The sequence below is a fragment of the Gobio gobio genome (assembly GCF_949357685.1).
Source record: "Gobio gobio genome assembly, chromosome: 14".
NCBI classification, from domain to species: Eukaryota; Metazoa; Chordata; class Actinopteri; order Cypriniformes; family Gobionidae; genus Gobio; species Gobio gobio.
The window spans coordinates 4,679,662-4,705,936 of record NC_137107.1 but is presented as its reverse complement, the minus strand read 5'-3'; the positions used below and the strand labels follow the sequence as shown (position 1 = coordinate 4,705,936).

Below are 26,275 nucleotides of genomic sequence, written 5' to 3'. Positions count from 1 at the left end.
GTTTGGGTAGTTTTTGTGTTACCCAGATCTTGGGTCAGAAGTAACCCAGTGTTTGAGTAGTTTTTGTGTTATCCAGATCCTGGGTCAGACATAACCCAGTGTTTGGGTAGTTTTTGTGTTACTCTGATCCTGGGTCAGACGTATCAACCCAGTGTTTAGGTAGTTTTTGTGTTACTCTGATCCTGGGTCAGACGTAACAACCCAGTGTTTGGGTAGTTTTTGTGTTACCCAGATCTTGGGTCAGACGTAACCCAGTGTTTGAGTAGTTTTTGTGTTATCCAGATCCTGGGTCAGACATAACCCAGTGTTTGGGTAGTTTTTGTGTTACTCAGATCCTGGGTCAGACGTAACAACCCAGTGTTTGAGTAGTTTTTGTGTTATCCAGATCCTGGGTCAGACATAACCCAGTGTTTGGGTAGTTTTTGTGTTACTCAGATCCTGGGTCAGACGTAACAACCCAGTGTTTGGGTAGTTTTTGTGTAACTCAGATCCTGGGTCAGACGTATCAACCCAGTGTTTGGGTAGTTTTTGTGTTACCCAGATCCTGGGTCAGACGTAACAACCCAGTGTTTAGGTAGTTTTTGTGTTACTCAGATCCTGGGTCAGACGTATCAACCCAGTGTTTGGGTAGTTTTTGTGTTACACAGATCCTGGGTCAGACGTAACAACCCAGTGTTTGGGTAGTTTTTGTGTTACCCAGATCCTGGGTCAGATGTAACAACCCAGTGTTTGGGTAGTTTTTGTGTTACTCTGATCCTGGGTCAGACGTATCAACCCAGTGTTTAGGTAGTTTTTGTGTTACTCAGATCCTGGGTCAGACGTAACAACCCAGTGTTTGGGTAGTTTTTGTGTTACTCTGAATCAACAAATAAAAACGAATCAACCCATTATGCTGGGTTAAATAAACAACCCAATTTGCTGGTAAAATGAACCCAACATGTGTTCTGTCCTATATTTACCCAGCCCCAGTGTATTTGAGAGTGTGTGGGGCATAATTTGGTTTAACTTGTGTAGTTTTGGTGATTGTTTTTCAAGAATGAACAACCCGTCCATGATGGAATCTGCCCAATTTGCATTGAAACAACCTCTTTCGTTTGTTTCCATGGCATTTTTGCATTGTTTTTCCACCCTACTGTGCCCCTGTCAGAACAGAGCACTGACCCATTTTTCCAATTACATCCCAGAACCCACCAGTGGAGGACCACTTAAATAGACTATTTGAACGGTGTAGCTTGGCAACATGCCCATGACGCTGTGAACTTTGATGAGTCCTGTGCTTCAAAAATCGCCTGGCTGCTACTTAATCTCATTTTGAATAATGTCACATGGCTTCCTGGAATGTGGCTGTGTTACAAATGCAGAGCTGAACGACAGTGGACAATGAGTTGCAGCCTGCCAGCATTACTGCATGCCCTTACAGAGCAAAAACAAGAGGAAGGCCCTGGATGCAATAAATTAGCCCTGTGAAATCCCAGAGGGAGCCAGTCAGACACTGAAGATAAGCAGAGTAAATATGTCTAACTGGTTCAGGCGACTTTTAACGTTTATCGTTGGAATCAAAAAGAGATTCTGACTTTCTCAGTAATTTTGTGGTGAAAACACTGCTCCGTTCTGAATTCCTGTGAATGGATGGCCACATTTGTCAGTCAGTCTGGACAAGTGCGGACAATTTGTTTGACAGTGTTTGGGTAGTTTTTGTGTTAGACAGATCCTGGGTCAGACGTAACAACCCAGTGTTTGGGTAGTTTTTGTGTTAGACAGATCCTGGGTCAGACGTAACAACCCAGTGTTTGAGTAGTTTTTGTGTTAGACAGATCCTGGGTCAGACGTAACAACCCAGTGTTTGGGTAGTTTTTGTGTTACTCAGATCCTGGGTCAGACGTAACAACCCAGTGTTTGAGTAGTTTTTGTGTAACTCAGATCCTGGGTCAGACATAACCCAGTGTTTGAGTAGTTTTTGTGTAACTCAGATCCTGGGTCAGACATAACAACCCAGTGTTTGGGTAGTTTTTGTGTAACTCAGATCCTGGGTCAGACATAACCCAGTGTTTGGGTAGTTTTTGTGTAACTCAGATCCTGGGTCAGACATAACCCAGTGTTTGGGTAGTTTTTGTGTTACTCAGATCCTGGGTCAGACATAACCCAGTGTTTGGGTAGTTTTTGTGTTACTCAGATCCTGGGTCAAGCCTTTTGGGTCATTTTTAAGTGTTTGGGTAGTTTTTGTGTTACCCAGATCCTGGGTCAGATGTAACAACCCAGTGTTTGGGTAGTTTTTGTGTTACACAGATCCTGGGTCAAGCCTTTTGGGTCATTTTTTCAGTGTTTGGGTAGTTTTTGTGTTACCCAGATCCTGGGTCAGATGTAACAACCCAGTGTTTTGGGTAGTTTTTGTGTTACTCAGATCCTGGGTCAGATGTAACAACCCAGTGTTTTGGGTAGTTTTTGTGTTACACAGATCCTGGGTCAGATGTAACAACCCAGTGTTTGGGTAGTTTTTGTGTTACACAGATCCTGGGTCAGATGTAACAACCCAGTGTTTGGGTAGTTTTTGTGTTACTCAGATCCTGGGTCAGATGTAACAACCCAGTGTTTGGGTAGTTTTTGTGTTACTCAGATCCTGGGTCAGACGTAACAACCCAGTGTTTGGGTAGTTTTTGTGTTACTCAGATCCTGGGTCAGACGTAACAACCCAGTGTTTGGGTAGTTTTTGTGTTACTCAGATCCTGGGTCAAGCCTTTTGGGTTATTTTTTCAGTGTTTGAGTAGTTTTTGTGTTACCCAGATCCTGGGTCAGACATAACCCAGTGTTTGAGTAGTTTTTGTATTACACAGAATAGTGTAGTGCGGACAATTTGTTGTGTATTTGCATTTGGCACTGATTCAATGGAATTGGAAAACACCAAATGTTCAACCCATTAGCTCAAGAAGCAAAAGCGTTCTACAACAAGCCGATCGGCCAGGGTTTTGGAGATCCCAAGTACAATGTCTCCATATTACCAATTTATCTCCCATATTGTCTGAATGTCTCCACGCTGGATTGTGTTTAAACTGTTACCTCTTTTCCATTTGGAGGTTTTCCATTGGCAACAGGCAACGTAACATCTGCAACCCTAACAAACGCTTTCCCAAACAGAACCTGTGGTTGACCCATTAATCTCAGCGTTTACTGGGAACTCTATCCACAGTGCCAGATGGAAGCCTTCATAGGACGTAAATGCAAGATATCCGAAGCCAAGCCTTACAGCGGTAGCTTCACTTTACCAGATTCCTGCTCCAGTCTGTGGTGCTGATTTGCCTTTCGCCAGCTTTCAGTATCGAGCTGCTATCTTTACATGTTGCAGATGTCGCAGACAACACCTAGCTCACTCTGGCTAGTGGCTACACTCAACCCAAATTGAATTTTTCAGAGCATCTACTTACACTAAGTGCAAAAATAGCCCACCTTGTTGGCAATAAAGTGTGTTAGGGGTCCCAATAATGCGGAATCCATTTAATCATTTTAATAAATATAATAATTTACACTCTATGTTATTATTGCATACCGTGTAATGTACAATAACACTGCCACTATTTATAAGTATAAATAGCATCTAACTACTATTTACACTGACAGAGACAGGTTTATTACATCTCAGTTACTTTTAAATGTCAACTTTTTACTTCTAAAATGTTTGTTAAACATGTAGGCAATACATATAAATGCTGTGTTAGGAACTGTACTCAAAATAAAGGAAGTTATCGTGTAAACCAGTGGTTGTGTGGAGTATTTAAAAAAAAAGATATACAAATTTGGATTTATCTATCGGTTATCGGCCAAATTTTTCCATATCGTTGCATCCCTAAAAAAATAAGCTAGTATTATTGTAAGAATGGATTCATAAATTTTTTTTTGCTGGGTTAACTAAACAACCCAACTTGCTTGTTAAGATTAGCCCAACATGTGTTCTGTACTATATTTACCCCGCTGTTGGGCTAAAATCAACCTATTTCGCTGGGTTAAATAAACAACCCAACTTGCTGAGTATAAGATTAGCCCAACATAAGTTCTGTACTATATTTACCCAGCCGTTGGGCTAAAAACCACCAATTTTTCTGGGTTGAATAAACAACCCAACTTACTGGGAAAGATTAAATCAATCATAGCTCAAATCAACCCATTTTGCTGGGTTAAATAAACAACCCAACATGCTGGTTTAGATTAGCCCAACATAAGTTCTGTACTATATTCACCCAGCTGTTGGGCTAAAATCAACACATTTTGCTGGGTTAAATAAACAACCCAACTTGCTGAGTATAAGATTAGCCCAACATAAGTTTTGTACTATATTTACCCAGCCGTTGGGCTAAAAACCACCCATTTTGCTGGGTTAAAAAAAACAACCCAACTTGCTGGGAAAGATTAAATCAATCAAACCTCAAATCAACCCATTTTGCTGGGTTAAATAAACAACCCAACTTGCTGGGTATAAGATTAGCCCAACATAAGTTCTGTCCTATATTTACCCAGCCGTTGGGATAAAATAAACCCCTTTTGCTGGGTTAAATAAACAACCCAACTTGCTGGTTAAGATTAGCCCAACATGTGTTCTTTCCTATATTTACCCAGCCGTTGGGCTAACAACCCAATTTGGGTTGTTTATAACCCAGTGGTTTTCTTTGATAATTCGTATAGGACTTCCAAACATCTGGAGTTTTTAGCCATTCCAAGAAACAACCAGAAAACTGAAACTCTGGATGGTTGGATGAAACTCAAACATCTTCTCAGAGTTATCATGGTAGAAATGAATTCATAAAATCGACCCATTATTCTTGGTTAAATAAACAACCCAACCTGCTGGGTAAGATTAGCCGGTAACACTTTAGTATGGGAAACACCTATTAACTATTAACTATGACTTTTGCCTCTATAAACTCTTAAGTTACTGCTCACACGTCACTTCACTTTTCACTTTCCCTTTTTTTATTTTGTATAAATAGTTAGTAAGGTAGTTTTTGTAGCGTTTAAGTTTAGGCACTGGGTAGGATAAAGGGATGTAGAATATGGTCATGCAGAATAAGTCATTAATATGTGCTTTATAAGTACTAATAAATAGCCAATATCCTTGTAATATGCATGCTAATAAGCAACTAGCCTAGTTAATAGCAAGAATTGAACCCTAAAATAAAGTGTTACCAATTAGCCCAACATGTGTTCTGTCCTACCCAGCCATTGGGCTCAAAACAACCCAAATTGGGTTTCTAACTCAGTGTAGGAGTTTTTAGCAGTTCCAAGAAACAACCAGAAAACTTTACTCCATCCATTCATTCATCCACTGGACGGGTGGATGGTCGGTTGGACTAGACTAAACATCCATGACCATTTTGTACCACAGATAAAGCCCCGGCTGGCTGTAAATATTAATTGGTGAAAACCAGCTGCCATTTTTCTAAAGCAATGCAAGTGGAAGGCAGACGAATAAGATTTCTTCTGACATAGACATTTACTGACCACAAATGTGCAGTAAATGATAGGGTTTGTCGAGCATGATTCAGCTTTTCATTCATTTGAGAAGCATCGAAGTCAAGGCCCAAAGGAAAGTGATATTAACAAAGGAGATTACTCAAATATCTCAAATGATTCAGTTAGATTAAATGGAGACATTTACTGGAAAATATGATTAATAATAGCTAATAATCTCAACTGGGGTCAAAACGCCAAGGTACCAAAGTCTACAAAGTCAGGGGTCTCAATATGAGCTCAATGCCAAATAATATGACCATTGCTATTCATATAATACATCAACAATTGTCTAATTCTTCCCTTGTATTTGTCCTAAGACATTTTAGGAGATAACGTTGATATTTCAATGGGACACAGAACCCAAGAACTCTCTTAAGTATAACGAGCATAATAGTTTTAGTGAAATTAAAATATTTTCTTAGACATAATTTGGCTGAGAAGCAAAGGCTCGATCAATATCGAGGCGAACCGACGCGACAAACAAGAAGAAGAAAAAAAAGAGTTCATCGAGTTCATCTTTCTTTAGAGAAGTAGTAAACCCGCATTTAGAGAAGAAACCCCCAAATTTCATGTTACATCGTGACAATGAAATAACACGCCGGTTGTAAAGGGGCCATCGCCTCCGTCGCGTTGTGAAACAGCCCATCATTAAAAGAGAAGAATGAGAAGAGACGTACTCTGGAAATGGTGAGCGGTGTGCTGAAGTCCCGTCCACCCACCAGGCGAAAGCCCCACGGCGAGGGGCCGCTGAGAGTCACAGTGTGAGACATATTTGATTCAAACGGTATCCACAGCAGAAAAACTGCGCTGTCCTCATTCACTCTTTAATAAAACTAGTGCTGACGAGAGGAGGAGCTCGCAGGGGCTCCGGGGGAGGAGGACCGGCCGCCATGACAACCATACACAACTTCACAGCTCACCGGGAACGTTCCCACAACTTTTCACGAACGTCCTTAAAAAGTCACTCTAGACTATACTTGTATATCAGATCAAAAGGCCAGCGGTAGGTCTACTCATATTATATGACTAAGAAAACATTTGTTCTGTAAAAAGTGCTGGGCTGTTGCAACCCAGATTTAGGTCAAATATGGACAAATCTAGCTGCTGGATTATTTTAATTATATTTTGGTCCATATTTCACCCAAATTTGGGTTAACACCACCCCATTTAAAAAAAAAAAAAAAAAAAAAAAAGATAAGCAACCAATCCCTACATTGGTAAAATGGAAGATGTGTTTCTGCCACAGAACACAAATGAAAAAAAAAAAAGGTCTAGAGATAATGCAAGTTATAGACCTAAAGTCAGAATTGAGTGATATAAAGTCAGAATTGAGTGATATAAAGTCAGCATTGAGTGATATAAAGTCAGAAATGAGAGATATAAAGTCAGAATTGAGTGATATAAAGTCAGATTTGAGTGATATAAAGTCAGATTTGAGTGATATAAAGTCAGAACTGTGAGACCTAAATTCAGAATTGAGTGATATAAAGTCAGAATTGAGTGATATAAAGTCAGAATAGAGAGATATAAAGTCAGAATTGAGAAATATAAAGTCAGAATTGATAGATATAAAGTCAGAATTGAGTGATATAAAGTCAGACTTGAGAGATATAAAGTCAGAATTGAGTGATATAAAGTCAGACTTGAGTGATATAAAGTCAGAATTGAGTGATATAAAGTCAGAATTGAGAGATATAAAGTCAGAGTTGAGTGATTTAAAGTCAATATTGAGATATATAAAGTCAGAATTGAGAGATATAAAGTCAGAATTGAGTGATATAAAGTCAGAATAAAGAGATATAAAGTCAGAATTGAGAGATATAAAGTCAGAATTGAGAGATATAAAGTCAGAATTGAGTGATATAAAGTCAGATTTGAGAGATGTAAAATCAGAATAGAGAGATATAAATTCAGAATTGAGAGATATAAAGTCAGAATTGAGAGATATAAAGTCAGAATTGAGAGATATAAAGTCAGAATAGAGAGATATAAATTCAGAATTGAGAGATAAAGTCAGAATTGAGAGATATAAAGTCAGAATTGAGAGATGTAAAATCAGAATAGAGAGATATAAATTCAGAATAGAGAGATATAAATTCAGAATTGAGAGATATAAAGTCAGAATTGAGAGATGTAAAATCAGAATAGAGAGATATAAATTCAGAATTGAGAGATATACAGTCAGAATTGAGAGATATAAAGTCAGAATAGAGAGATATAAATTCAGAATTGAGAGATATAAAGTCAGAATTGAGAGATGTAAAATCAAAATAGAGAGATATAAAGTCAGAATTGAGAGATATAAATTCAGAATTGAGTGATATAAAGTCAGAATAGAGAGATATAAATTCAGAATTGAGAGATACAAAGTCAGAATTGAGTGATATAAAGTCAGAATTGAGTGATATAAAGTCAATATTGAGAGATTGAGAGATATAAAGTCAGACTTCAGAGATATAAAGTCAGAATTGAGAGATATAAAGTCAGAATTGAGTGATATAAAGTCAGAATAGAGAGATATAAAGTCAGAATTGAGAGATATAAAGTCAGAATAGAGAGATATAAAGTCAGAATAGAGAGATATAAATTCAGAATTGAGTGATATAAAGTCAGAATAGAGAGATATAAATTCAGAATTGAGAGATACAAAGTCAGAATTGAGTGATATAAAGTCAGAATTGAGAGATATAAAGTCAGAATTGAGTGATATAAAGTCAATATTGAGAGATTGAGAGATATAAAGTCAGACTTCAGAGAAATAAAGTCAGAATTGAGTGATATAAAGTCAGAATTGAGAGATATAAAGTCAGAATTGAGTGATATAAAGTCAGACTTGAGAGATATAAAGTCAGAATTGAGTGATGTAAAGTCAGAATTGAGAGATATAAAGTCAGAATTGAGTGATATAAAGTCAGAATTGAGAGATATAAAGTCAGAGTTGAGTGATTTAAAGTCAATATTGAGATATATAAAGTCAGAATTGAGAGATATAAAGTCAGAGTTGAGTGATATAAAGTCAGAGTTGAGTGATTTAAAGTCAATATTGAGATATATAAAGTCAGAATTGAGAGATATAAAGTCAGAATTGAGAGATGTAATATCAGAATAGAGAGATATAAAGTCAGAATAGAGAGATATAAAGTCAGAATAGAGAGATATAAAGTCAGAATAGAGAGATATAAAGTCAGAATAGAGAGATATAAAGTCAGAATAGAGAGATATAAATTCAGAATTGAGAGATATAATATCAGAATAGAGAGATATAAAGTCAGAATAGAGAGATATAAAGTCAGAACAGAGAGATATAAAGTCAGAATAGAGAGATATAAATTCAGAATTGAGTGATATAAAGTCAGAATTGAGAGATATAAAGTCAGAATTGAGAGATATAAAGTCAGAATAGAGAGATATAAATTCAGAATTGAGTGATATAAAGTCAGAATTGAGAGATATAAAGTCAGAATTGAGAGATATAAAGTCAGAATTGAGAGATATAAAGTCAGAATTGAGTGATATAAAGTCAGAATTGAGAGATATAAAGTCAGAATTGAGTGATATAAAGTCAATATTGAGAGATTGAGAGATATAAAGTCAGACTTCAGAGATATAAAGTCAGAATTGAGAGATATAAAGTCAGAATTGAGTGATATAAATTCAGAATTGAGTGATATAAAGTCAGAATAGAGAGATATAAAGTAAGAGTTGAGAGATATAAAGTCAGATTTGAGTGATTTAAAGTTAAGATTGAGATATATAAAGTCAGAATTGAGAGATATAAAGTCAGAATAGAGAGATATAAAGTCAGAATTGAGAGATATAAAGTCAGAATTGAGAGATATAAAGTCAGAGTTGAGTGATATAAAGTCAGAGTTGAGTGATTTAAAGTCAATATTGAGATATATAAAGTCAGAATTGAGAGATATAAAGTCAGAATTGAGAGATGTAAAATCAGAATAGAGAGATATAAAGTCAGAATTGAGTGATATAAAGTCAGAATTGAGAGATATAAAGTCAGAATTGAGAGATGTAAAATCAGAATAGAGAGATATAAAGTCAGAATTGAGTGATATAAAGTCAGAATTGAGTGATATAAAGTCAGAATTGAGAGATATAAAGTCAGAATTGAGTGATATAAAGTCAGAATTGAGAGATATAAAGTCAGAATTGAGAGATATAAAGTCAGAATTGAGTGATATAAAGTCAGAATTGAGAGATATAAAGTCAGAATTGAGAGATATAAAGTCAGAATATAGAGATATAAAGTCAGAATTGAGAGATATGAAGTCAGAATTAAGAGATATTAAGTCAGAATTGAGAGATATAAAGTCAGAATAGAGATATATAAAGTCAGAATTGAGTGATATAAAGTCAGAATTGAGAGATATAAAGTCAGAATTGAGAGATATAAAGTCAGAATATAGAGATATAAAGTCAGAATTGAGTGATATAAAGTCAGAATGAAGAGATATTAAGTCAGAATTGAGAGATATAAAGTCAGAATAGAGAGATATAAAGTCAGAATAGAGAGATATAAAGTCAGAATAGAGAGATATAAAGTCAGAATTGAGAGATATAAAGTCAGAATAGAGAGATACAAAGTCAGAATTGAGTGATATAAATTCAGAATTGAGTGATATAAAGTCAGAATAGAGAGATATAAAGTCAGAGTTGAGAGATATAAAGTCAGAATTGAGAGATATAAAGTCAGAATTGAGTGATATAAAGTCAGAATTGAGAGATATAAAGTCAGAATTGAGTGATATAAAGTCAGACTTGAGAGATATAAAGTCAGAATTGAGTGATGTAAAGTCAGAATTGAGAGATATAAAGTCAGAATTGAGTGATATAAAGTCAGAATTGAGAGATATAAAGTCAGAGTTGAGTGATTTAAAGTCAATATTGAGATATATAAAGTCAGAATTGAGAGATATAAAGTCAGAATTGAGTGATATAAAGTCAGAATTAAGAGATATAAAGTCAGAATTGAGAGATATAATATCAGAATTGAGTGATATAAAGTCAGAATTGAGTGATATAAAGTCAGAGTTGAGTGATTTAAAGTCAATATTGAGATATATAAAGTCAGAATTGAGAGATATAAAGTCAGAATTGAGAGATGTAAAATCAGAATAGAGAGATATAAAGTCAGAATAGAGAGATATAAAGTCAGAATAGAGATATAAATTCAGAATTGAGTGATATGAAGTCAGAATAGAGAGATATAAAGTCAGAATTGAGTGATATAAAGTCAGAATTGAGAGATATAAAGTCAGAATTGAGAGATATAAAGTCAGAATAGAGAGATATTCATTCAGAATTGAGTGATATAAAGTCAGAATAGAGAGATATAAATTCAGAATTGAGAGATATAAAGTCAGAATTGAGAGATATAAAGTCAGAATTGAGTGATATAAAGTCAGAATTGAGAGATATAAAGTCAGAATTGAGTGATATAAAGTCAATATTGAGAGATTGAGAGATATAAAGTCAGACTTCAGAGATATAAAGTCAGAATTGAGAGATATAAAGTCAGAATTGAGAGATATAAAGTCAGAATTGAGTGATATAAATTCAGATTTGAGTGATATAAAGTCAGAATAGAGAGATATAAAGTCAGAGTTTAGAGATATAAAGTCAGAATTGAGAGATATAAAGTCAGAATAGAGAGATATAAAGTCAGAATTGAGAGATATAAAGTCAGAATAGAGAGATATAAAGTCAGAATTGAGAGATATAAAGTCAGAATTGAGTGATATAAAGTCAGAATTGAGAGATATAAAGTCAGAATTGAGTGATATAAAGTCAGACTTGAGAGATATAAAGTCAGAATTGAGTGATGTAAAGTCAGAATTGAGAGATATAAAGTCAGAATTGAGTGATATAAAGTCAGAATTGAGAGATATTAAGTCAGAGTTGAGTGATTTAAAGTCAATATTGAGATATATAAAGTCAGAATTGAGAGATATAAAGTCAGAATTGAGTGATATAAAGTCAGAATTAAGAGATATAAAGTCAGAATTGAGAGATATAATATCAGAATTGAGTGATATAAAGTCAGAATTGAGTGATATAAAGTCAGAGTTGAGTGATTTAAAGTCAATATTGAGATATATAAAGTCAGAATTGAGAGATATAAAGTCAGAATTGAGAGATGTAAAATCAGAATAGAGAGATATAAAGTCAGAATAGAGAGATATAAAGTCAGAATAGGGAGATATAAATTCAGAATTGAGTGATATAAAGTCAGAATAGAGAGATATAAATTCAGAATTGAGTGATATAAAGTCAGAATTGAGAGATATAAAGTCAGAATTGAGAGATATAAAGTCAGAATAGAGAGATATAAATTCAGAATTGAGAGATATAAAGTCAGAATTGAGAGATATAAAGTCAGAATAGAGAGATATAAATTCAGAATTGAGAGATATAAAGTCAGAATAGAGAGATATAAATTCAGAATTGAGTGATATAAAGTCAGAATAGAGAGATATAAATTCAGAATTGAGAGATATAAAGTCAGAATTGAGAGATATAAAGTCAGAATTGAGTGATATAAAGTCAGAATTGAGAGATATAAAGTCAGAATTGAGTGATATAAAGTCAGAATTGAGAGATATAAAGTCAGAATTGAGAGATATAAAGTCAGAATAGAGAGATATAAAGTCAGAATTGAGTGATATAAATTCAGATTTGAGTGATATAAAGTCAGAATAGAGTGATATAAAGTCAGAATTGAGAGATATAAAGTCAGAGTTGAGAGATATAAAGTCAGAATTGAGAGATATAAAGTCAGAATAGAGAGATATAAAGTCAGAATTGAGAGATATAAAGTCAGAATTGAGTGATGTAAAGTCAGAATTGAGAGATATAAAGTCAGAATTGAGTGATATAAAGTCAGAATTGAGAGATATAAAGTCAATATTGAGATATATAAAGTCAGAATTGAGAGATATAAAATCAGAATAGAGAGATATAAAGTCAGAATTGAGTGATATAAAGTCAGAATTGAGAGATATAAAGTCAGACTTGAGAGATATAAAGTCAGAATTGAGAGATATAAAGTCAGAATTGAGAGATATAAAGTCAGACTTGAGAGATATAAAGTCAGAATTGAGAGATATAAAGTCAGAATTGAGTGATATAAAGTCAGAATTGAGAGATATAAAGTCAGACTTGAGAGATATAAAGTCAGAATTGAGAGATATAAAGTCAGAATTGAGTGATATAAAGTCAGAATTGAGAGATATAAAGTCAGACTTGAGAGATATAAAGTCAGAATTGAGTGATGTAAAGTCAGAATTGAGAGATATAAAGTCAGAATTGAGTGATGTAAAGTCAGAATTGAGAGATATAAAGTCAGAATTGAGTGATATGAAGTCAGAATTAAGAGATATTAAGTCAGAATTGAGAGATATAAAGTCAGAATAGAGATATATAAAGTCAGAATTGAGTGATATAAAGTCAGAATTGAGAGATATAAAGTCAGAATTGAGAGATATAAAGTCAGAATATAGAGATATAAAGTCAGAATTGAGTGATATAAAGTCAGAATGAAGAGATATTAAGTCAGAATTGAGAGATATAAAGTCAGAATAGAGAGATATAAAGTCAGAATAGAGAGATATAAAGTCAGAATAGAGAGATATAAAGTCAGAATTGAGAGATATAAAGTCAGAATAGAGAGATACAAAGTCAGAATTGAGTGATATAAATTCAGAATTGAGTGATATAAAGTCAGAATAGAGAGATATAAAGTCAGAGTTGAGAGATATAAAGTCAGAATTGAGAGATATAAAGTCAGAATTGAGTGATATAAAGTCAGAATTGAGAGATATAAAGTCAGAATTGAGTGATATAAAGTCAGACTTGAGAGATATAAAGTCAGAATTGAGTGATGTAAAGTCAGAATTGAGAGATATAAAGTCAGAATTGAGTGATATAAAGTCAGAATTGAGAGATATAAAGTCAGAGTTGAGTGATTTAAAGTCAATATTGAGATATATAAAGTCAGAATTGAGAGATATAAAGTCAGAATTGAGTGATATAAAGTCAGAATTAAGAGATATAAAGTCAGAATTGAGAGATATAATATCAGAATTGAGTGATATAAAGTCAGAATTGAGTGATATAAAGTCAGAGTTGAGTGATTTAAAGTCAATATTGAGATATATAAAGTCAGAATTGAGAGATATAAAGTCAGAATTGAGAGATGTAAAATCAGAATAGAGAGATATAAAGTCAGAATAGAGAGATATAAAGTCAGAATAGAGATATAAATTCAGAATTGAGTGATATGAAGTCAGAATAGAGAGATATAAAGTCAGAATTGAGTGATATAAAGTCAGAATTGAGAGATATAAAGTCAGAATTGAGAGATATAAAGTCAGAATAGAGAGATATTCATTCAGAATTGAGTGATATAAAGTCAGAATAGAGAGATATAAATTCAGAATTGAGAGATATAAAGTCAGAATTGAGAGATATAAAGTCAGAATTGAGTGATATAAAGTCAGAATTGAGAGATATAAAGTCAGAATTGAGTGATATAAAGTCAATATTGAGAGATTGAGAGATATAAAGTCAGAATAGAGAGATATAAAGTCAGAATAGAGAGATATAAAGTCAGAATTGAGAGATATAAAGTCAGAATAGAGAGATACAAAGTCAGAATTGAGTGATATAAATTCAGAATTGAGTGATATAAAGTCAGAATAGAGAGATATAAAGTCAGAGTTGAGAGATATAAAGTCAGAATTGAGAGATATAAAGTCAGAATTGAGTGATATAAAGTCAGAATTGAGAGATATAAAGTCAGAATTGAGTGATATAAAGTCAGACTTGAGAGATATAAAGTCAGAATTGAGTGATGTAAAGTCAGAATTGAGAGATATAAAGTCAGAATTGAGTGATATAAAGTCAGAATTGAGAGATATAAAGTCAGAGTTGAGTGATTTAAAGTCAATATTGAGATATATAAAGTCAGAATTGAGAGATATAAAGTCAGAATTGAGTGATATAAAGTCAGAATTAAGAGATATAAAGTCAGAATTGAGAGATATAATATCAGAATTGAGTGATATAAAGTCAGAATTGAGTGATATAAAGTCAGAGTTGAGTGATTTAAAGTCAATATTGAGATATATAAAGTCAGAATTGAGAGATATAAAGTCAGAATTGAGAGATGTAAAATCAGAATAGAGAGATATAAAGTCAGAATAGAGAGATATAAAGTCAGAATAGAGATATAAATTCAGAATTGAGTGATATGAAGTCAGAATAGAGAGATATAAAGTCAGAATTGAGTGATATAAAGTCAGAATTGAGAGATATAAAGTCAGAATTGAGAGATATAAAGTCAGAATAGAGAGATATTCATTCAGAATTGAGTGATATAAAGTCAGAATAGAGAGATATAAATTCAGAATTGAGAGATATAAAGTCAGAATTGAGAGATATAAAGTCAGAATTGAGTGATATAAAGTCAGAATTGAGAGATATAAAGTCAGAATTGAGTGATATAAAGTCAATATTGAGAGATTGAGAGATATAAAGTCAGACTTCAGAGATATAAAGTCAGAATTGAGAGATATAAAGTCAGAATTGAGAGATATAAAGTCAGAATTGAGTGATATAAATTCAGATTTGAGTGATATAAAGTCAGAATAGAGAGATATAAAGTCAGAGTTTAGAGATATAAAGTCAGAATTGAGAGATATAAAGTCAGAATAGAGAGATATAAAGTCAGAATTGAGAGATATAAAGTCAGAATAGAGAGATATAAAGTCAGAATTGAGAGATATAAAGTCAGAATTGAGTGATATAAAGTCAGAATTGAGAGATATAAAGTCAGAATTGAGTGATATAAAGTCAGACTTGAGAGATATAAAGTCAGAATTGAGTGATGTAAAGTCAGAATTGAGAGATATAAAGTCAGAATTGAGTGATATAAAGTCAGAATTGAGAGATATTAAGTCAGAGTTGAGTGATTTAAAGTCAATATTGAGATATATAAAGTCAGAATTGAGAGATATAAAGTCAGAATTGAGTGATATAAAGTCAGAATTAAGAGATATAAAGTCAGAATTGAGAGATATAATATCAGAATTGAGTGATATAAAGTCAGAATTGAGTGATATAAAGTCAGAGTTGAGTGATTTAAAGTCAATATTGAGATATATAAAGTCAGAATTGAGAGATATAAAGTCAGAATTGAGAGATGTAAAATCAGAATAGAGAGATATAAAGTCAGAATAGAGAGATATAAAGTCAGAATAGGGAGATATAAATTCAGAATTGAGTGATATAAAGTCAGAATAGAGAGATATAAATTCAGAATTGAGTGATATAAAGTCAGAATTGAGAGATATAAAGTCAGAATTGAGAGATATAAAGTCAGAATAGAGAGATATAAATTCAGAATTGAGAGATATAAAGTCAGAATTGAGAGATATAAAGTCAGAATAGAGAGATATAAATTCAGAATTGAGAGATATAAAGTCAGAATAGAGAGATATAAATTCAGAATTGAGTGATATAAAGTCAGAATAGAGAGATATAAATTCAGAATTGAGAGATATAAAGTCAGAATTGAGAGATATAAAGTCAGAATTGAGTGATATAAAGTCAGAATTGAGAGATATAAAGTCAGAATTGAGTGATATAAAGTCAGAATTGAGAGATATAAAGTCAGAATTGAGAGATATAAAGTCAGAATAGAGAGATATAAAGTCAGAATTGAGTGATATAAATTCAGATTTGAGTGATATAAAGTCAGAATAGAGTGATATAAAGTCAGAATTGAGAGATATAAAGTCAGAGTTGAGAGATATAAAGTCAGAATTGAGAGATATAAAGTCAGAATAGAGAGATATAAAGTCAGAATTGAGAGATATAAAGTCAGAATTGAGTGATGTAAAGTCAGAATTGAGAGATATAAAGTCAGAATTGAGTGATATAAAGTCAGAATTGAGAGATATAAAGTCAATATTGAGATATATAAAGTCAGAATTGAGAGATATAAAATCAGAATAGAGAGATATAAAGTCAGAATTGAGTGATATAAAGTCAGAATTGAGAGATATAAAGTCAGACTTGAGAGATATAAAGTCAGAATTGAGAGATATAAAGTCAGAATTGAGAGATATAAAGTCAGACTTGAGAGATATAAAGTCAGAATTGAGAGATATAAAGTCAGAATTGAGTGATATAAAGTCAGAATTGAGAGATATAAAGTCAGACTTGAGAGATATAAAGTCAGAATTGAGAGATATAAAGTCAGAATTGAGTGATATAAAGTCAGAATTGAGAGATATAAAGTCAGACTTGAGAGATATAAAGTCAGAATTGAGTGATGTAAAGTCAGAATTGAGAGATATAAAGTCAGAATTGAGTGATGTAAAGTCAGAATTGAGAGATATAAAGTCAGAATTGAGTGATATAAAGTCAGAATTAAGAGATATGAAGTCAGAATTGAGAGATATAAAGTCAATATTGAGATATATAAAGTCAGAATTGAGAGATATAAAGTCAGAATTGAGTGATATAAAGTCAGAATTAAGAGATATAAAGTCAGAATTGAGTGATATAAAGTCAGAATAGAGAGATATAAAATCAGAATAGAGTGATATAAAGTCAATATTGAGATATATAAAGTCAGAATTGAGAGATATAAAATCAGAATAGAGAGATATAAAGTCAGAATTGAGTGATATAAAGTCAGAATTGAGTGATATAAAGTCAGAGTTGAGAGATATAAAGTCAGAATTGAGAGATATAAAGTCAGAGTTGAGAGATATAAAGTCAGAATTGAGAGATATTAAGTCAGAATATAGAGATATAAAGTCAGAATAGAGAGATATAAAGTCAGAATTGAGTGATATAAAGTCAGAGTTGAGAGATATAAAGTCAGAATTGAGAGATATAAAGTCAGAGTTGAGAGATATAAAGTCAGAATTGAGAGATATAAAGTCAGAATATAGAGATATAAAGTCAGAATAGAGAGATATAAAGTCAGAATTGAGAGATATAAAGTCAGAATATAGAGATATAAAGTCAGAATAGAGAGATATAAAGTCAGAGTTGAGAGATATAAAGTCAGAATATAGAGATATAAAGTCAGAATTGAGTGATATAAAGTCAGAATTGAGAGATATAAAGTCAGAATTGAGAGATATAAAGTCAGAATAGAGAGATATAAAGTCAGAATTGAGAGATATAAAGTCAGAATATAGAGATATAAAGTCAGAATAGAGAGATATAAAGTCAGAATTGAGAGATATAAAGTCAGAATTGAGAGATATAAAGTCAGAATTGAGAGATATAAAGTCAGAATTGAGTGATATAAAGTCAGAATTGAGAGATATAAAGTCAGAATTGAGAGATATAAAGTCAGAATAGAGAGATATAAAGTCAGAATTGAGAGATATAAAGTCAGAATTGAGAGATATAAAGTCAGACTTGAGAGATATAAAGTCAGAATTGAGAGATATAAAGTCAGAGTTGAGTGATTTAAAGTCAATATTGAGATATATAAAGTCAGAATATAGAGATATAAAGTCAGAATATAGAGATATAAAGTCAGAATTGAGTGATATAAAGTCAGAATTGAGAGATATAAAGTCAGAATTGAGAGATATAAAGTCAGAATAGAGAGATATAAAGTCAGAATTGAGAGATATAAAGTCAGAATTAAGAGATATTAAGTCAGAATTGAGAGATATAAAGTCAGAATATAGAGATATAAAGTCAGAATTGAGTGATATAAAGTCAGAATAGAGATATATAAAGTCAGAATTGAGTGATATAAAGTCAGAATTGAGAGATATAAAGTCAGAATATAGAGATATAAAGTCAGAATTTAGTGATATAAAGTCAGAATTAAGAGATATTAAGTCAGAATTGAGAGATATAAAGTCAGAATTGAGTGATATAAAGTCAGAATTGAGAGATATAAAGTCAGAATTGAGTGATATAAAGTCAGAATTGAGTGATATAAAGTCAGAATTGAGAGATATAAAGTCAGAATTGAGAGATATAAAGTCAGAATAGAGAGATATAAAGTCAGAATTGAGAGATATAAAGTCAGAATTAAGAGATATTAAGTCAGAATTGAGAGATATAAAGTCAGAATATAGAGATATAAAGTCAGAATTGAGTGATATAAAGTCAGAATAGAGAGATATAAAGTCAGAATAGAGATATATAAAGTCAGAATTGAGTGATATAAAGTCAGAATTGAGAGATATAAAGTCAGAATAGAGATATATAAAGTCAGAATTGAGTGATATAAAGTCAGAATTGAGAGATATAAAGTCAGAATATAGAGATATAAAGTCAGAATTTAGTGATATAAAGTCAGAATTAAGAGATATTAAGTCAGAATTGAGAGATATAAAGTCAGAATTGAGAGATATAAAGTCAGAATTGAGAGTTCTGTGGTGGAAACAAGCTTCCATAGTAATCCTAACCTTAATTTGATGGTTTAAGCATTTAAAACATCAATAAAAGGATAAAGCTAAATCGTTTGTTTCTGTTTGTTTCTCAGAAATCAATTTTCTTTGACGTCAGCTCTTCAGAACATTGTTTTTCCAAACAACTGTCCAAAAATGCCAAATCAATCATTAGCTCTACAGTGTGAGAATCAGTGGAATGATATTATAGATTCCCTAACCAATTCCTGAAGTCAGCGAACACTGGAGAAAGTCAGACTGCTTCATTCATGTTGTTAGCATAACTCCATATGGAATATTAGTAGCAGATGTATTTGCAGGTGACGCAATGTCTTCAGAGGACAGTATGTGTGTGATCAAACCGGAGAGGCTAAGGCTTTTCATGCTAAAATAATAGAATATTCTTCAAAGTTGAAATGAAATACTTTGACTTCCCATGTATAACATGAACTTGTGTTTGGCAGATGGCCCTGTTTAATACTTAATAGTGTTGTGTGTCAAAATAGGGAGTTGATGTTAGTCACAAATGCAGAGCAAGTGAACAATACTCTCCGACAAACAGCCATGGGCATTTCATTGGTTGATTCTACCTCATTTCCACATCATGTATTTTAAACTTCCCTTGACCTCAGTGGACTGAATCCTGGCTCCGTTTGGACACATTCACATTACTGTCACATATGATTTATACTGGCCTTCAGCGTGAAAGACAGTGAGAGGTACAAAGTGCCTTCTGTCATGCAACATATGCGAAAAGAGTTCCATGTTATCTACAATATTGTTTTAAATATAAATGCATTAAAGTTTAAATTTATATTAAATGCAATTAGTTGAGCCATTTCAAGGATTGGGGTTCATTATGGGTTTGGAATTGTTCCATTATCCACAAATAAATAGAATGAGATCCACAAATGTATGTGAAATGAATTAAATTCACAAATAAAGAAAATTAGATTTGCAAATAATAAAATATTTTACTCTTGTGCATTTGTGGATTTTGAAACATTTCTGGCATCAAGACGTGCACACAAATCTACAAATAGTTTACTCAAGCTAAACAGATAATGCTGACCAATCGAAGCACGTTCTTGCTACACCCAATCACGTTTGGCTTTACAGTCAGGGAAGTCTCGCCCTAAAATATCTTTGCTCATTCATCTGCATTGGCTCATAGGAAGTCCATCAAAATGGGTACAGTGTTTAAAATTGAAATTTCGTGTATCAAGCCAAGCCACAGTAATTATATTTTACTAGCTTTTGCTTTACACCTCTGTTACGGGAACAACACGTCACGGAAGCGTCACACTCTGCAAGATAGAACAGAAAAGCGTCTATAAGTAGGTGACTAATGAATAAGTGGATTCAGTCTCGTGATAAACGTGAGTTTGTGTAATAGGTGAAATTAATGTCATACAACAGCCAACAGCCTTTCCCAGGTCTTCAGTCAAGCAGTTTTAATGATGAATATGAGCATCTCAGTGAATCGTACGGTCTATTAAGCATTATAAGTCACACTTTATTCAATAAGTCGTTGTTGTGGCAAGCAGTCGAGGCCGAGGGACCGTGAGAACGGGGCCGTGAGACTGCTTGCCACAATTGACCTATCGGTAAGCCCCGCCCCTCTTAGTTATTGTTGCTAACTCGGACAAACAAACGGAGCTGATAACAGTCTTACAATGACAGCTGTCAGTGTGAAAACCTTATCCCAAGATGTTTATGGACACAGAATGTAGCGTATATCCCGTCTGAATGATGGCCAAACTTTACTGAAGTTTATTACATCGTTTTTCACAGTAGTCTATAATACACATCAAAATAGGAGTCCTTCTTAGTAAGACAGATAATGTAGACCTTAAACATATCTAAACTATATACAAAAACAAACTAGACGATAAATCACAATAAAGTCTTTGACTCAGAAGGACCACCTCTCGTCGAGGAGCATTCAAGTGGGACTTAAATATATAAAAGTTTGTAAACTAAATATTGTGGGAGATTAATTTAGGAAGCGAGGGTAATTATTAAGGTTTACAGATCACAATGCAAGCCTCATTACGGTCGTCACAATCACAGATGACAACATCCAGGATCAACACTGTTCATGTACCGCAGGATTTAACCAGTTTAATATGGAGAGGTGCTGAAATGTAGACTTTTGTTTATGTTTTTGACCTACACTGTTAACGTTACATGACGTGAGAACAGTTAGTTATATCGGTTTGTACACTCACCTAAAGGATTATTAGGAACACACACTAATACTGTGTTTGACCCCCTTTCGCCTTCAGATCTGCCTTAATTCTACATGGCATTGATTCAACAAGGTGCTGAAAGCATTCTTTAGAAATGTTGGCCCATATTGATAGGAGAGCATCTTGCAGTTGATGGAGATTTGTGGGATGCACATCCAGGGCACGAAGCTCCCGTTCCACCACATCCCAAAGATGCTCTATTGGGTTGAGATCTGGTGACTGTGGGGGCCATTTTAGTCCAGCGAACTCATTGTCATGTTCAAGAAACCAATTTGAAATGATTGGAGCTTTGTGACGGTGCATTATCCTGCTGGAAGTAGCCATCAGAGGATGGGGACATGGTGCTCATAAAGGGATGGACATGGTCAGAAACAATGCTCAGGTAGGCCGTGACATTTAAACGATGCCCAATTGGCACTAAGGGGCCTAAAGTGTGCCAAGAAAACATCCCCCACACCATTACACCACCACCACCAGCCTGCACAGTGGTAACAAGGCATGATGGATCCATGTTCTCATTCTGTTTACGCCAAATTCTGACTCTACCATCTGAATGTCTCAACAGAAATCGAGACTCATCAGACCAGGCAACATTTTTCCAGTCTTCAACTGTCCAATTTTGGTGAGCTCGTGCAAATTGTAGCCTCTTTTTCCTATTTGTAGTGGAGATGAGTGGTACCCGGTGGGGTCTTCTGCTGTTGTAGCCCATCCGCCTCAAGGTTGTGTGTGTTGTGGCTTCACAAATGCTTTGCTGCAGACCTCGGTTGTAACGAGTGGTTATTTCAGTCAAAGTTGCTCTTCTATCAGCTTGAATCAGTCGGCCTATTCTCCTCTGACCTCTAGCATCAACAAGGCATTTTGGCCCACAGGACTGCCGCATAGTGGATGTTTTTCCCTTTTCACACCATTCTTTGTAAACCCTAGAAATGGTTGTGCGTGAAATCCCAGTAACTGAGCAGATTGTGAAATACTCAGACCGGCCCGTCTGGCACCAACAACCATGCCACACTCAAAATTGCTTAAATCACCTTTCTTTCCCATTCTGACATTCAGTGTGGAGTTCAGGAGATTGTCTTGACCAGGACCACACCCCTAAATGCATTGAAGCAACTGCCATGTGATTGGTTGATTAGATAATTGCATTAATGAGAAATTGAACAGGTGTTCCTAAGAATCCTTTAGGTGAGAGTATGTTAGCAGGGACTTAATGAGAGTATGACCACCATAAAATCCTCTCAGGACACCTGGAATCGGTGTTGCAGTATTCCAGGCACATCGTTTTACCATTTTTGTAGCATAAACACCATCAAACCAATGAGAGCTTCGAATTTTCCAACGTTTCTCAATGGCGCTGATACCTAAAGATGTCCGAGTTCCGGTCCCAGTGCAACTGATACTCAACTGCAATTGGCTCATCTGCGTTCGAGGGGCGGGGCTTAACGATAGGTCAATTGTATTACAAAATGATTGACTTTGATTGTAGAGATATATTGTATGATATTGTCACTGGAAGCTAGGAAGCGCCGAAGGAGAATTCAAGTCTTTAATCCAAAAATTACAGAAAAACCAGTGAAAATTTTAACAGATTATGTTTAAAACAACTTTTAAACATGGACGACACCGAACAAAGGACTGAATGAAGACAGGACTTAAATACACAGAGGAATAGAAGAGCTAATTTATTGAACAATAGGTGAAAGTCATCAAACACACTGGGAAACTAGGTCAAATGACAGGGTACACAGAACTAAAACACAATAAAACTAAGCCAGAATAGAACATAACAGAATATATTTGTCGCGCCATAATAGTCCAACAGAGGAGGAGGGGGCTCAGGTGGAGGATGTGGAGCTGGAGTGGGACATAAAACAGAGGCAGGCATAAAAAAAAAATCCATGAGTGAGTGAAGGATGGGAGGAGCCAGGAGCAGGAAAAGCCAGGCTGGGACCCAAGCCACAGCCAAGATGATCCAAGGTGGGGTTGCAGGAGGGTGTGTTCACACTTGGCATGTTTAGTTAGATTAAAACTATCCCTGGTGCGATTGCTCTGTTAGTGCGGTTAATCTGAATAAATGTGAACGCTTCCATCTGAACCCTGGTGTGCACCAAACAAGAGGAACGAGACGATGAAAAGATGGGTTTCGCTCCGCTTCCAAATGAACTCTGGTGCGGTTCAAATGAACGTATCATGGACCAAAGACATGTAAATGAACCAAAAACAGGAAGATGAGACCCTAGAATGTTCAAGCATACCTGTTTTTCATCATAAAAGCAGACCAAATAGGTTGTGATCCTTTAGGTTCAGTATCTTTTGGTTCAGTGATTAAAATGCCAATCTGAACGATAATTGGAACAGGACTAAATGTTTTTTGTTGTTGTTGCGAACCAAACGAACCAAGCGAACCAAACTACAAGTGTGAACATATCTTAAGAGAAGGGAAAAGGGATGCAATATCCTGCGACGGAGCCAGTCGTGGTGGAGACCCAAACGGAGCCGAGGAGAGACAGAGCCAGGGTGGCACCGAAAGTCTGGAGGGCCAAGGTGGAGCAGACGGCTCTTGGGACCGAGGCAGAGGCAGAGGCGGGGACCCGAAAGACCACCGTGGAGCCGGAGCGATCGAGGACAACGGCAGAGCCAGAGGGAAGACAGAGCCTGGTGGAGCCGAAGGAATGGAGGGCAGAGGCGCAGCCGGAGGCCGGGAATCCCATGGTGGAAACAGGATGATACCTGACCAAAGCGAAGACGGAAGGACGAGGGAACTCGGTGGAGCTAGTGGGATGAGGGGCCGTGGTGGAGACGAGGGAGCATGGAGCCAAGGCAGAACTGATGGGTCGGAGGGCCAAGGTGGAGTCTAGGGCTTGGGAGCTGGAAGCGGAGACCGGGGATCCTCACACCAAGATGGAGCTGGAGAATGGAAGGAACTAGGCGGATCCACACCACAAGATGGAATAAACTGAGGATGCGCCGAGGGACAGACAGAAAGCAGTGGTGGTAGGGCAATGTGACACTTATAATAACATTCTTAGCCAATACAGGCCATATAGTCGAAATTGCAAAGGTTTCTTACTTCTACATTTTCTTTTTTTGTGCGGTTTGCTACTTTAAACACTGGCCTTGTTTTGATCCCCAGGGTATAAGGGGTCTGCTGTAGCATAAGAAGGAACCGAATGCCGCATTATTTTCCCTTTATAATGACTTCCAGGCGATATGCTGTACCTCCAGTCACTTTTCCTCAGGCTTCTGTAGCTCACGTGTCTTGCAAATGTCCAAGTTCAAGTTTTAATTAATTTCAGACACACTATTTTTGCCAGCCATTGAGAATTAATGATAATCTTTCAAGTTAGAGTTGTGCTCATTATATCGGAGAAAATTGACATTTTACAACTTTGGACATTTCAGGCAAAATCATTTTATTAGTCACCAAAAATGAGATAAATGTGTGTGCTGTGCAACGCCAACCTCTAACTTTGGTGGTTGTTGGATCAAGGTTCTCAGCTCCCTCTAGCCATGGTTTGATTATATCAAAAATATTTGACATGCCAACCTATACATATAGGGTTCACACATGGGAGCTGAAGGTCTGTGAGAAGATGACATGTAAGCTTCTTTTAAATCATAGACAAATGCATACACGTATGGAAACATGTGGAAAACAGAAGAATCTGGCATGGGAAAAGAGGGTATTGGATCAAAGGTTTAAGATTAACCAGAACGCTCGTAAATGCTTACAAAGCATGACTCTTTTGTCAGGTCACCTGACTGAATGAGGGCTCTGTTTTATCAACACTTAATCTGCTTGATTTTTTCAGCTACAAAAAAGAGTGAATAGCTTTGAGATTCTCTTTTGTCCATTTTTGACAGCCATTTATAAAGGTCAATGATACACTGTAAACAATTCTGGGTTGTTTTAACCCAGATTTTGGACACAAATTTATTTAAAAAATGTAACCCAATCGCTGGGTTTGTCCATATTTGATCCAAATTTGGGTTAAAACAACCCAGCACGTTTTATCATAAATATAGAGAAATTCGGTAGCATTGCTGAAATCATAGACTTGAGAAATGCTGTATTAGTTATTACTGCAAAAATGATGTCATGCTCATTATTATTTCACTCCCAAACCTGGATGTCACTTTACACAGGCATTCTGCAATTAAGGGCTTACTCTAACAACTATAGCTGAGGGCAAAGTCGAGTCAACACAAGGCCAAGCTAGTTAATCCAGTACTTAGTGAATTTCTAACATCAACCTGTTTTTCATCTAGCAACAAAATGAACACAAAACACTCTTTTATATCACCTTTTTCACACACACACCACCACATAAATAAAAAAAATGTTGTGCTTACTTCATGCTTATGTGAGTCAATTTGATGAAAGACACAGAAAACCATTGAGGGAATAAAAAAAAAGTTCATTCAAACATTTACATAACACCTTAAGCACACACACATAAGTGGATAGGCTTAATGTATATGTAAATATTTGAGTTAACCCTTAATAATAATGCAAAATGACCAAAGTGTTCCCAAAAATGTAACTCAAACGAATATTCAATGTCTGTTTCACGTTGGCTTCCTTTCTAAGTAGCCGTGTAATAGGCAGGATATATAAACTCCACCCTGATCACCCTCTTGAGATTTGAAGAGGCCATAAAATACACAAGAAAACAATCCTAAGATTTGTATACTGTTGTACACATACCATAAAGTGATCTGTCTTCCTCACCAAGGCCATTGTGTGGCTCATGTCAAGAGCTTTGTTTGTTTTCGGGCATTTATGTTGTGTTCATTGGCCTGTTCTTTGGTTTGTTTGGCCAAGATTAGCCTGGGGCATCTTGTTAGAGCAATTCAAGAGTTGAGGGAAACACAAACATCACGTCTCATTCTAGGTTAAGCTTTTACTAACTTACTTTGTTTACTGACCATTCAATGCTGCACAGGGAAATGGCAAGCACAATCACTCTAAACCCGCTTGCATAAAACAAACTGATTGGTTTTCATGTGGTTTGAGAGATTCTTCTCTCTTCAAGTGGGCAATTTTTGACCAGGATAACCAGACCCAACTTAATGCCG

General features: G+C 35.0%; 1 protein-coding gene across 2 annotated transcripts in view; it reads right to left on the bottom strand.

The window, feature by feature from the left end:
• Positions 1–6,334, bottom strand: part of pdlim4 (PDZ and LIM domain 4) — a 74,343-nt gene extending 68,009 nt beyond the window's left edge. For both annotated transcript variants that reach the window (XR_013817926.1, XM_079835227.1), the window contains exon 1: positions 6,177–6,334. Coding sequence is in view for 1 of the 2 variants with exons in the window: in XM_079835227.1 (XP_079691353.1) it covers positions 6,177–6,269 (93 nt within the window). In the remaining variant the exon portion in view is untranslated. The remainder of the gene's footprint in view (positions 1–6,176) is intronic.
• Between the last annotated feature and the right edge of the window lie 19,941 nt (positions 6,335–26,275).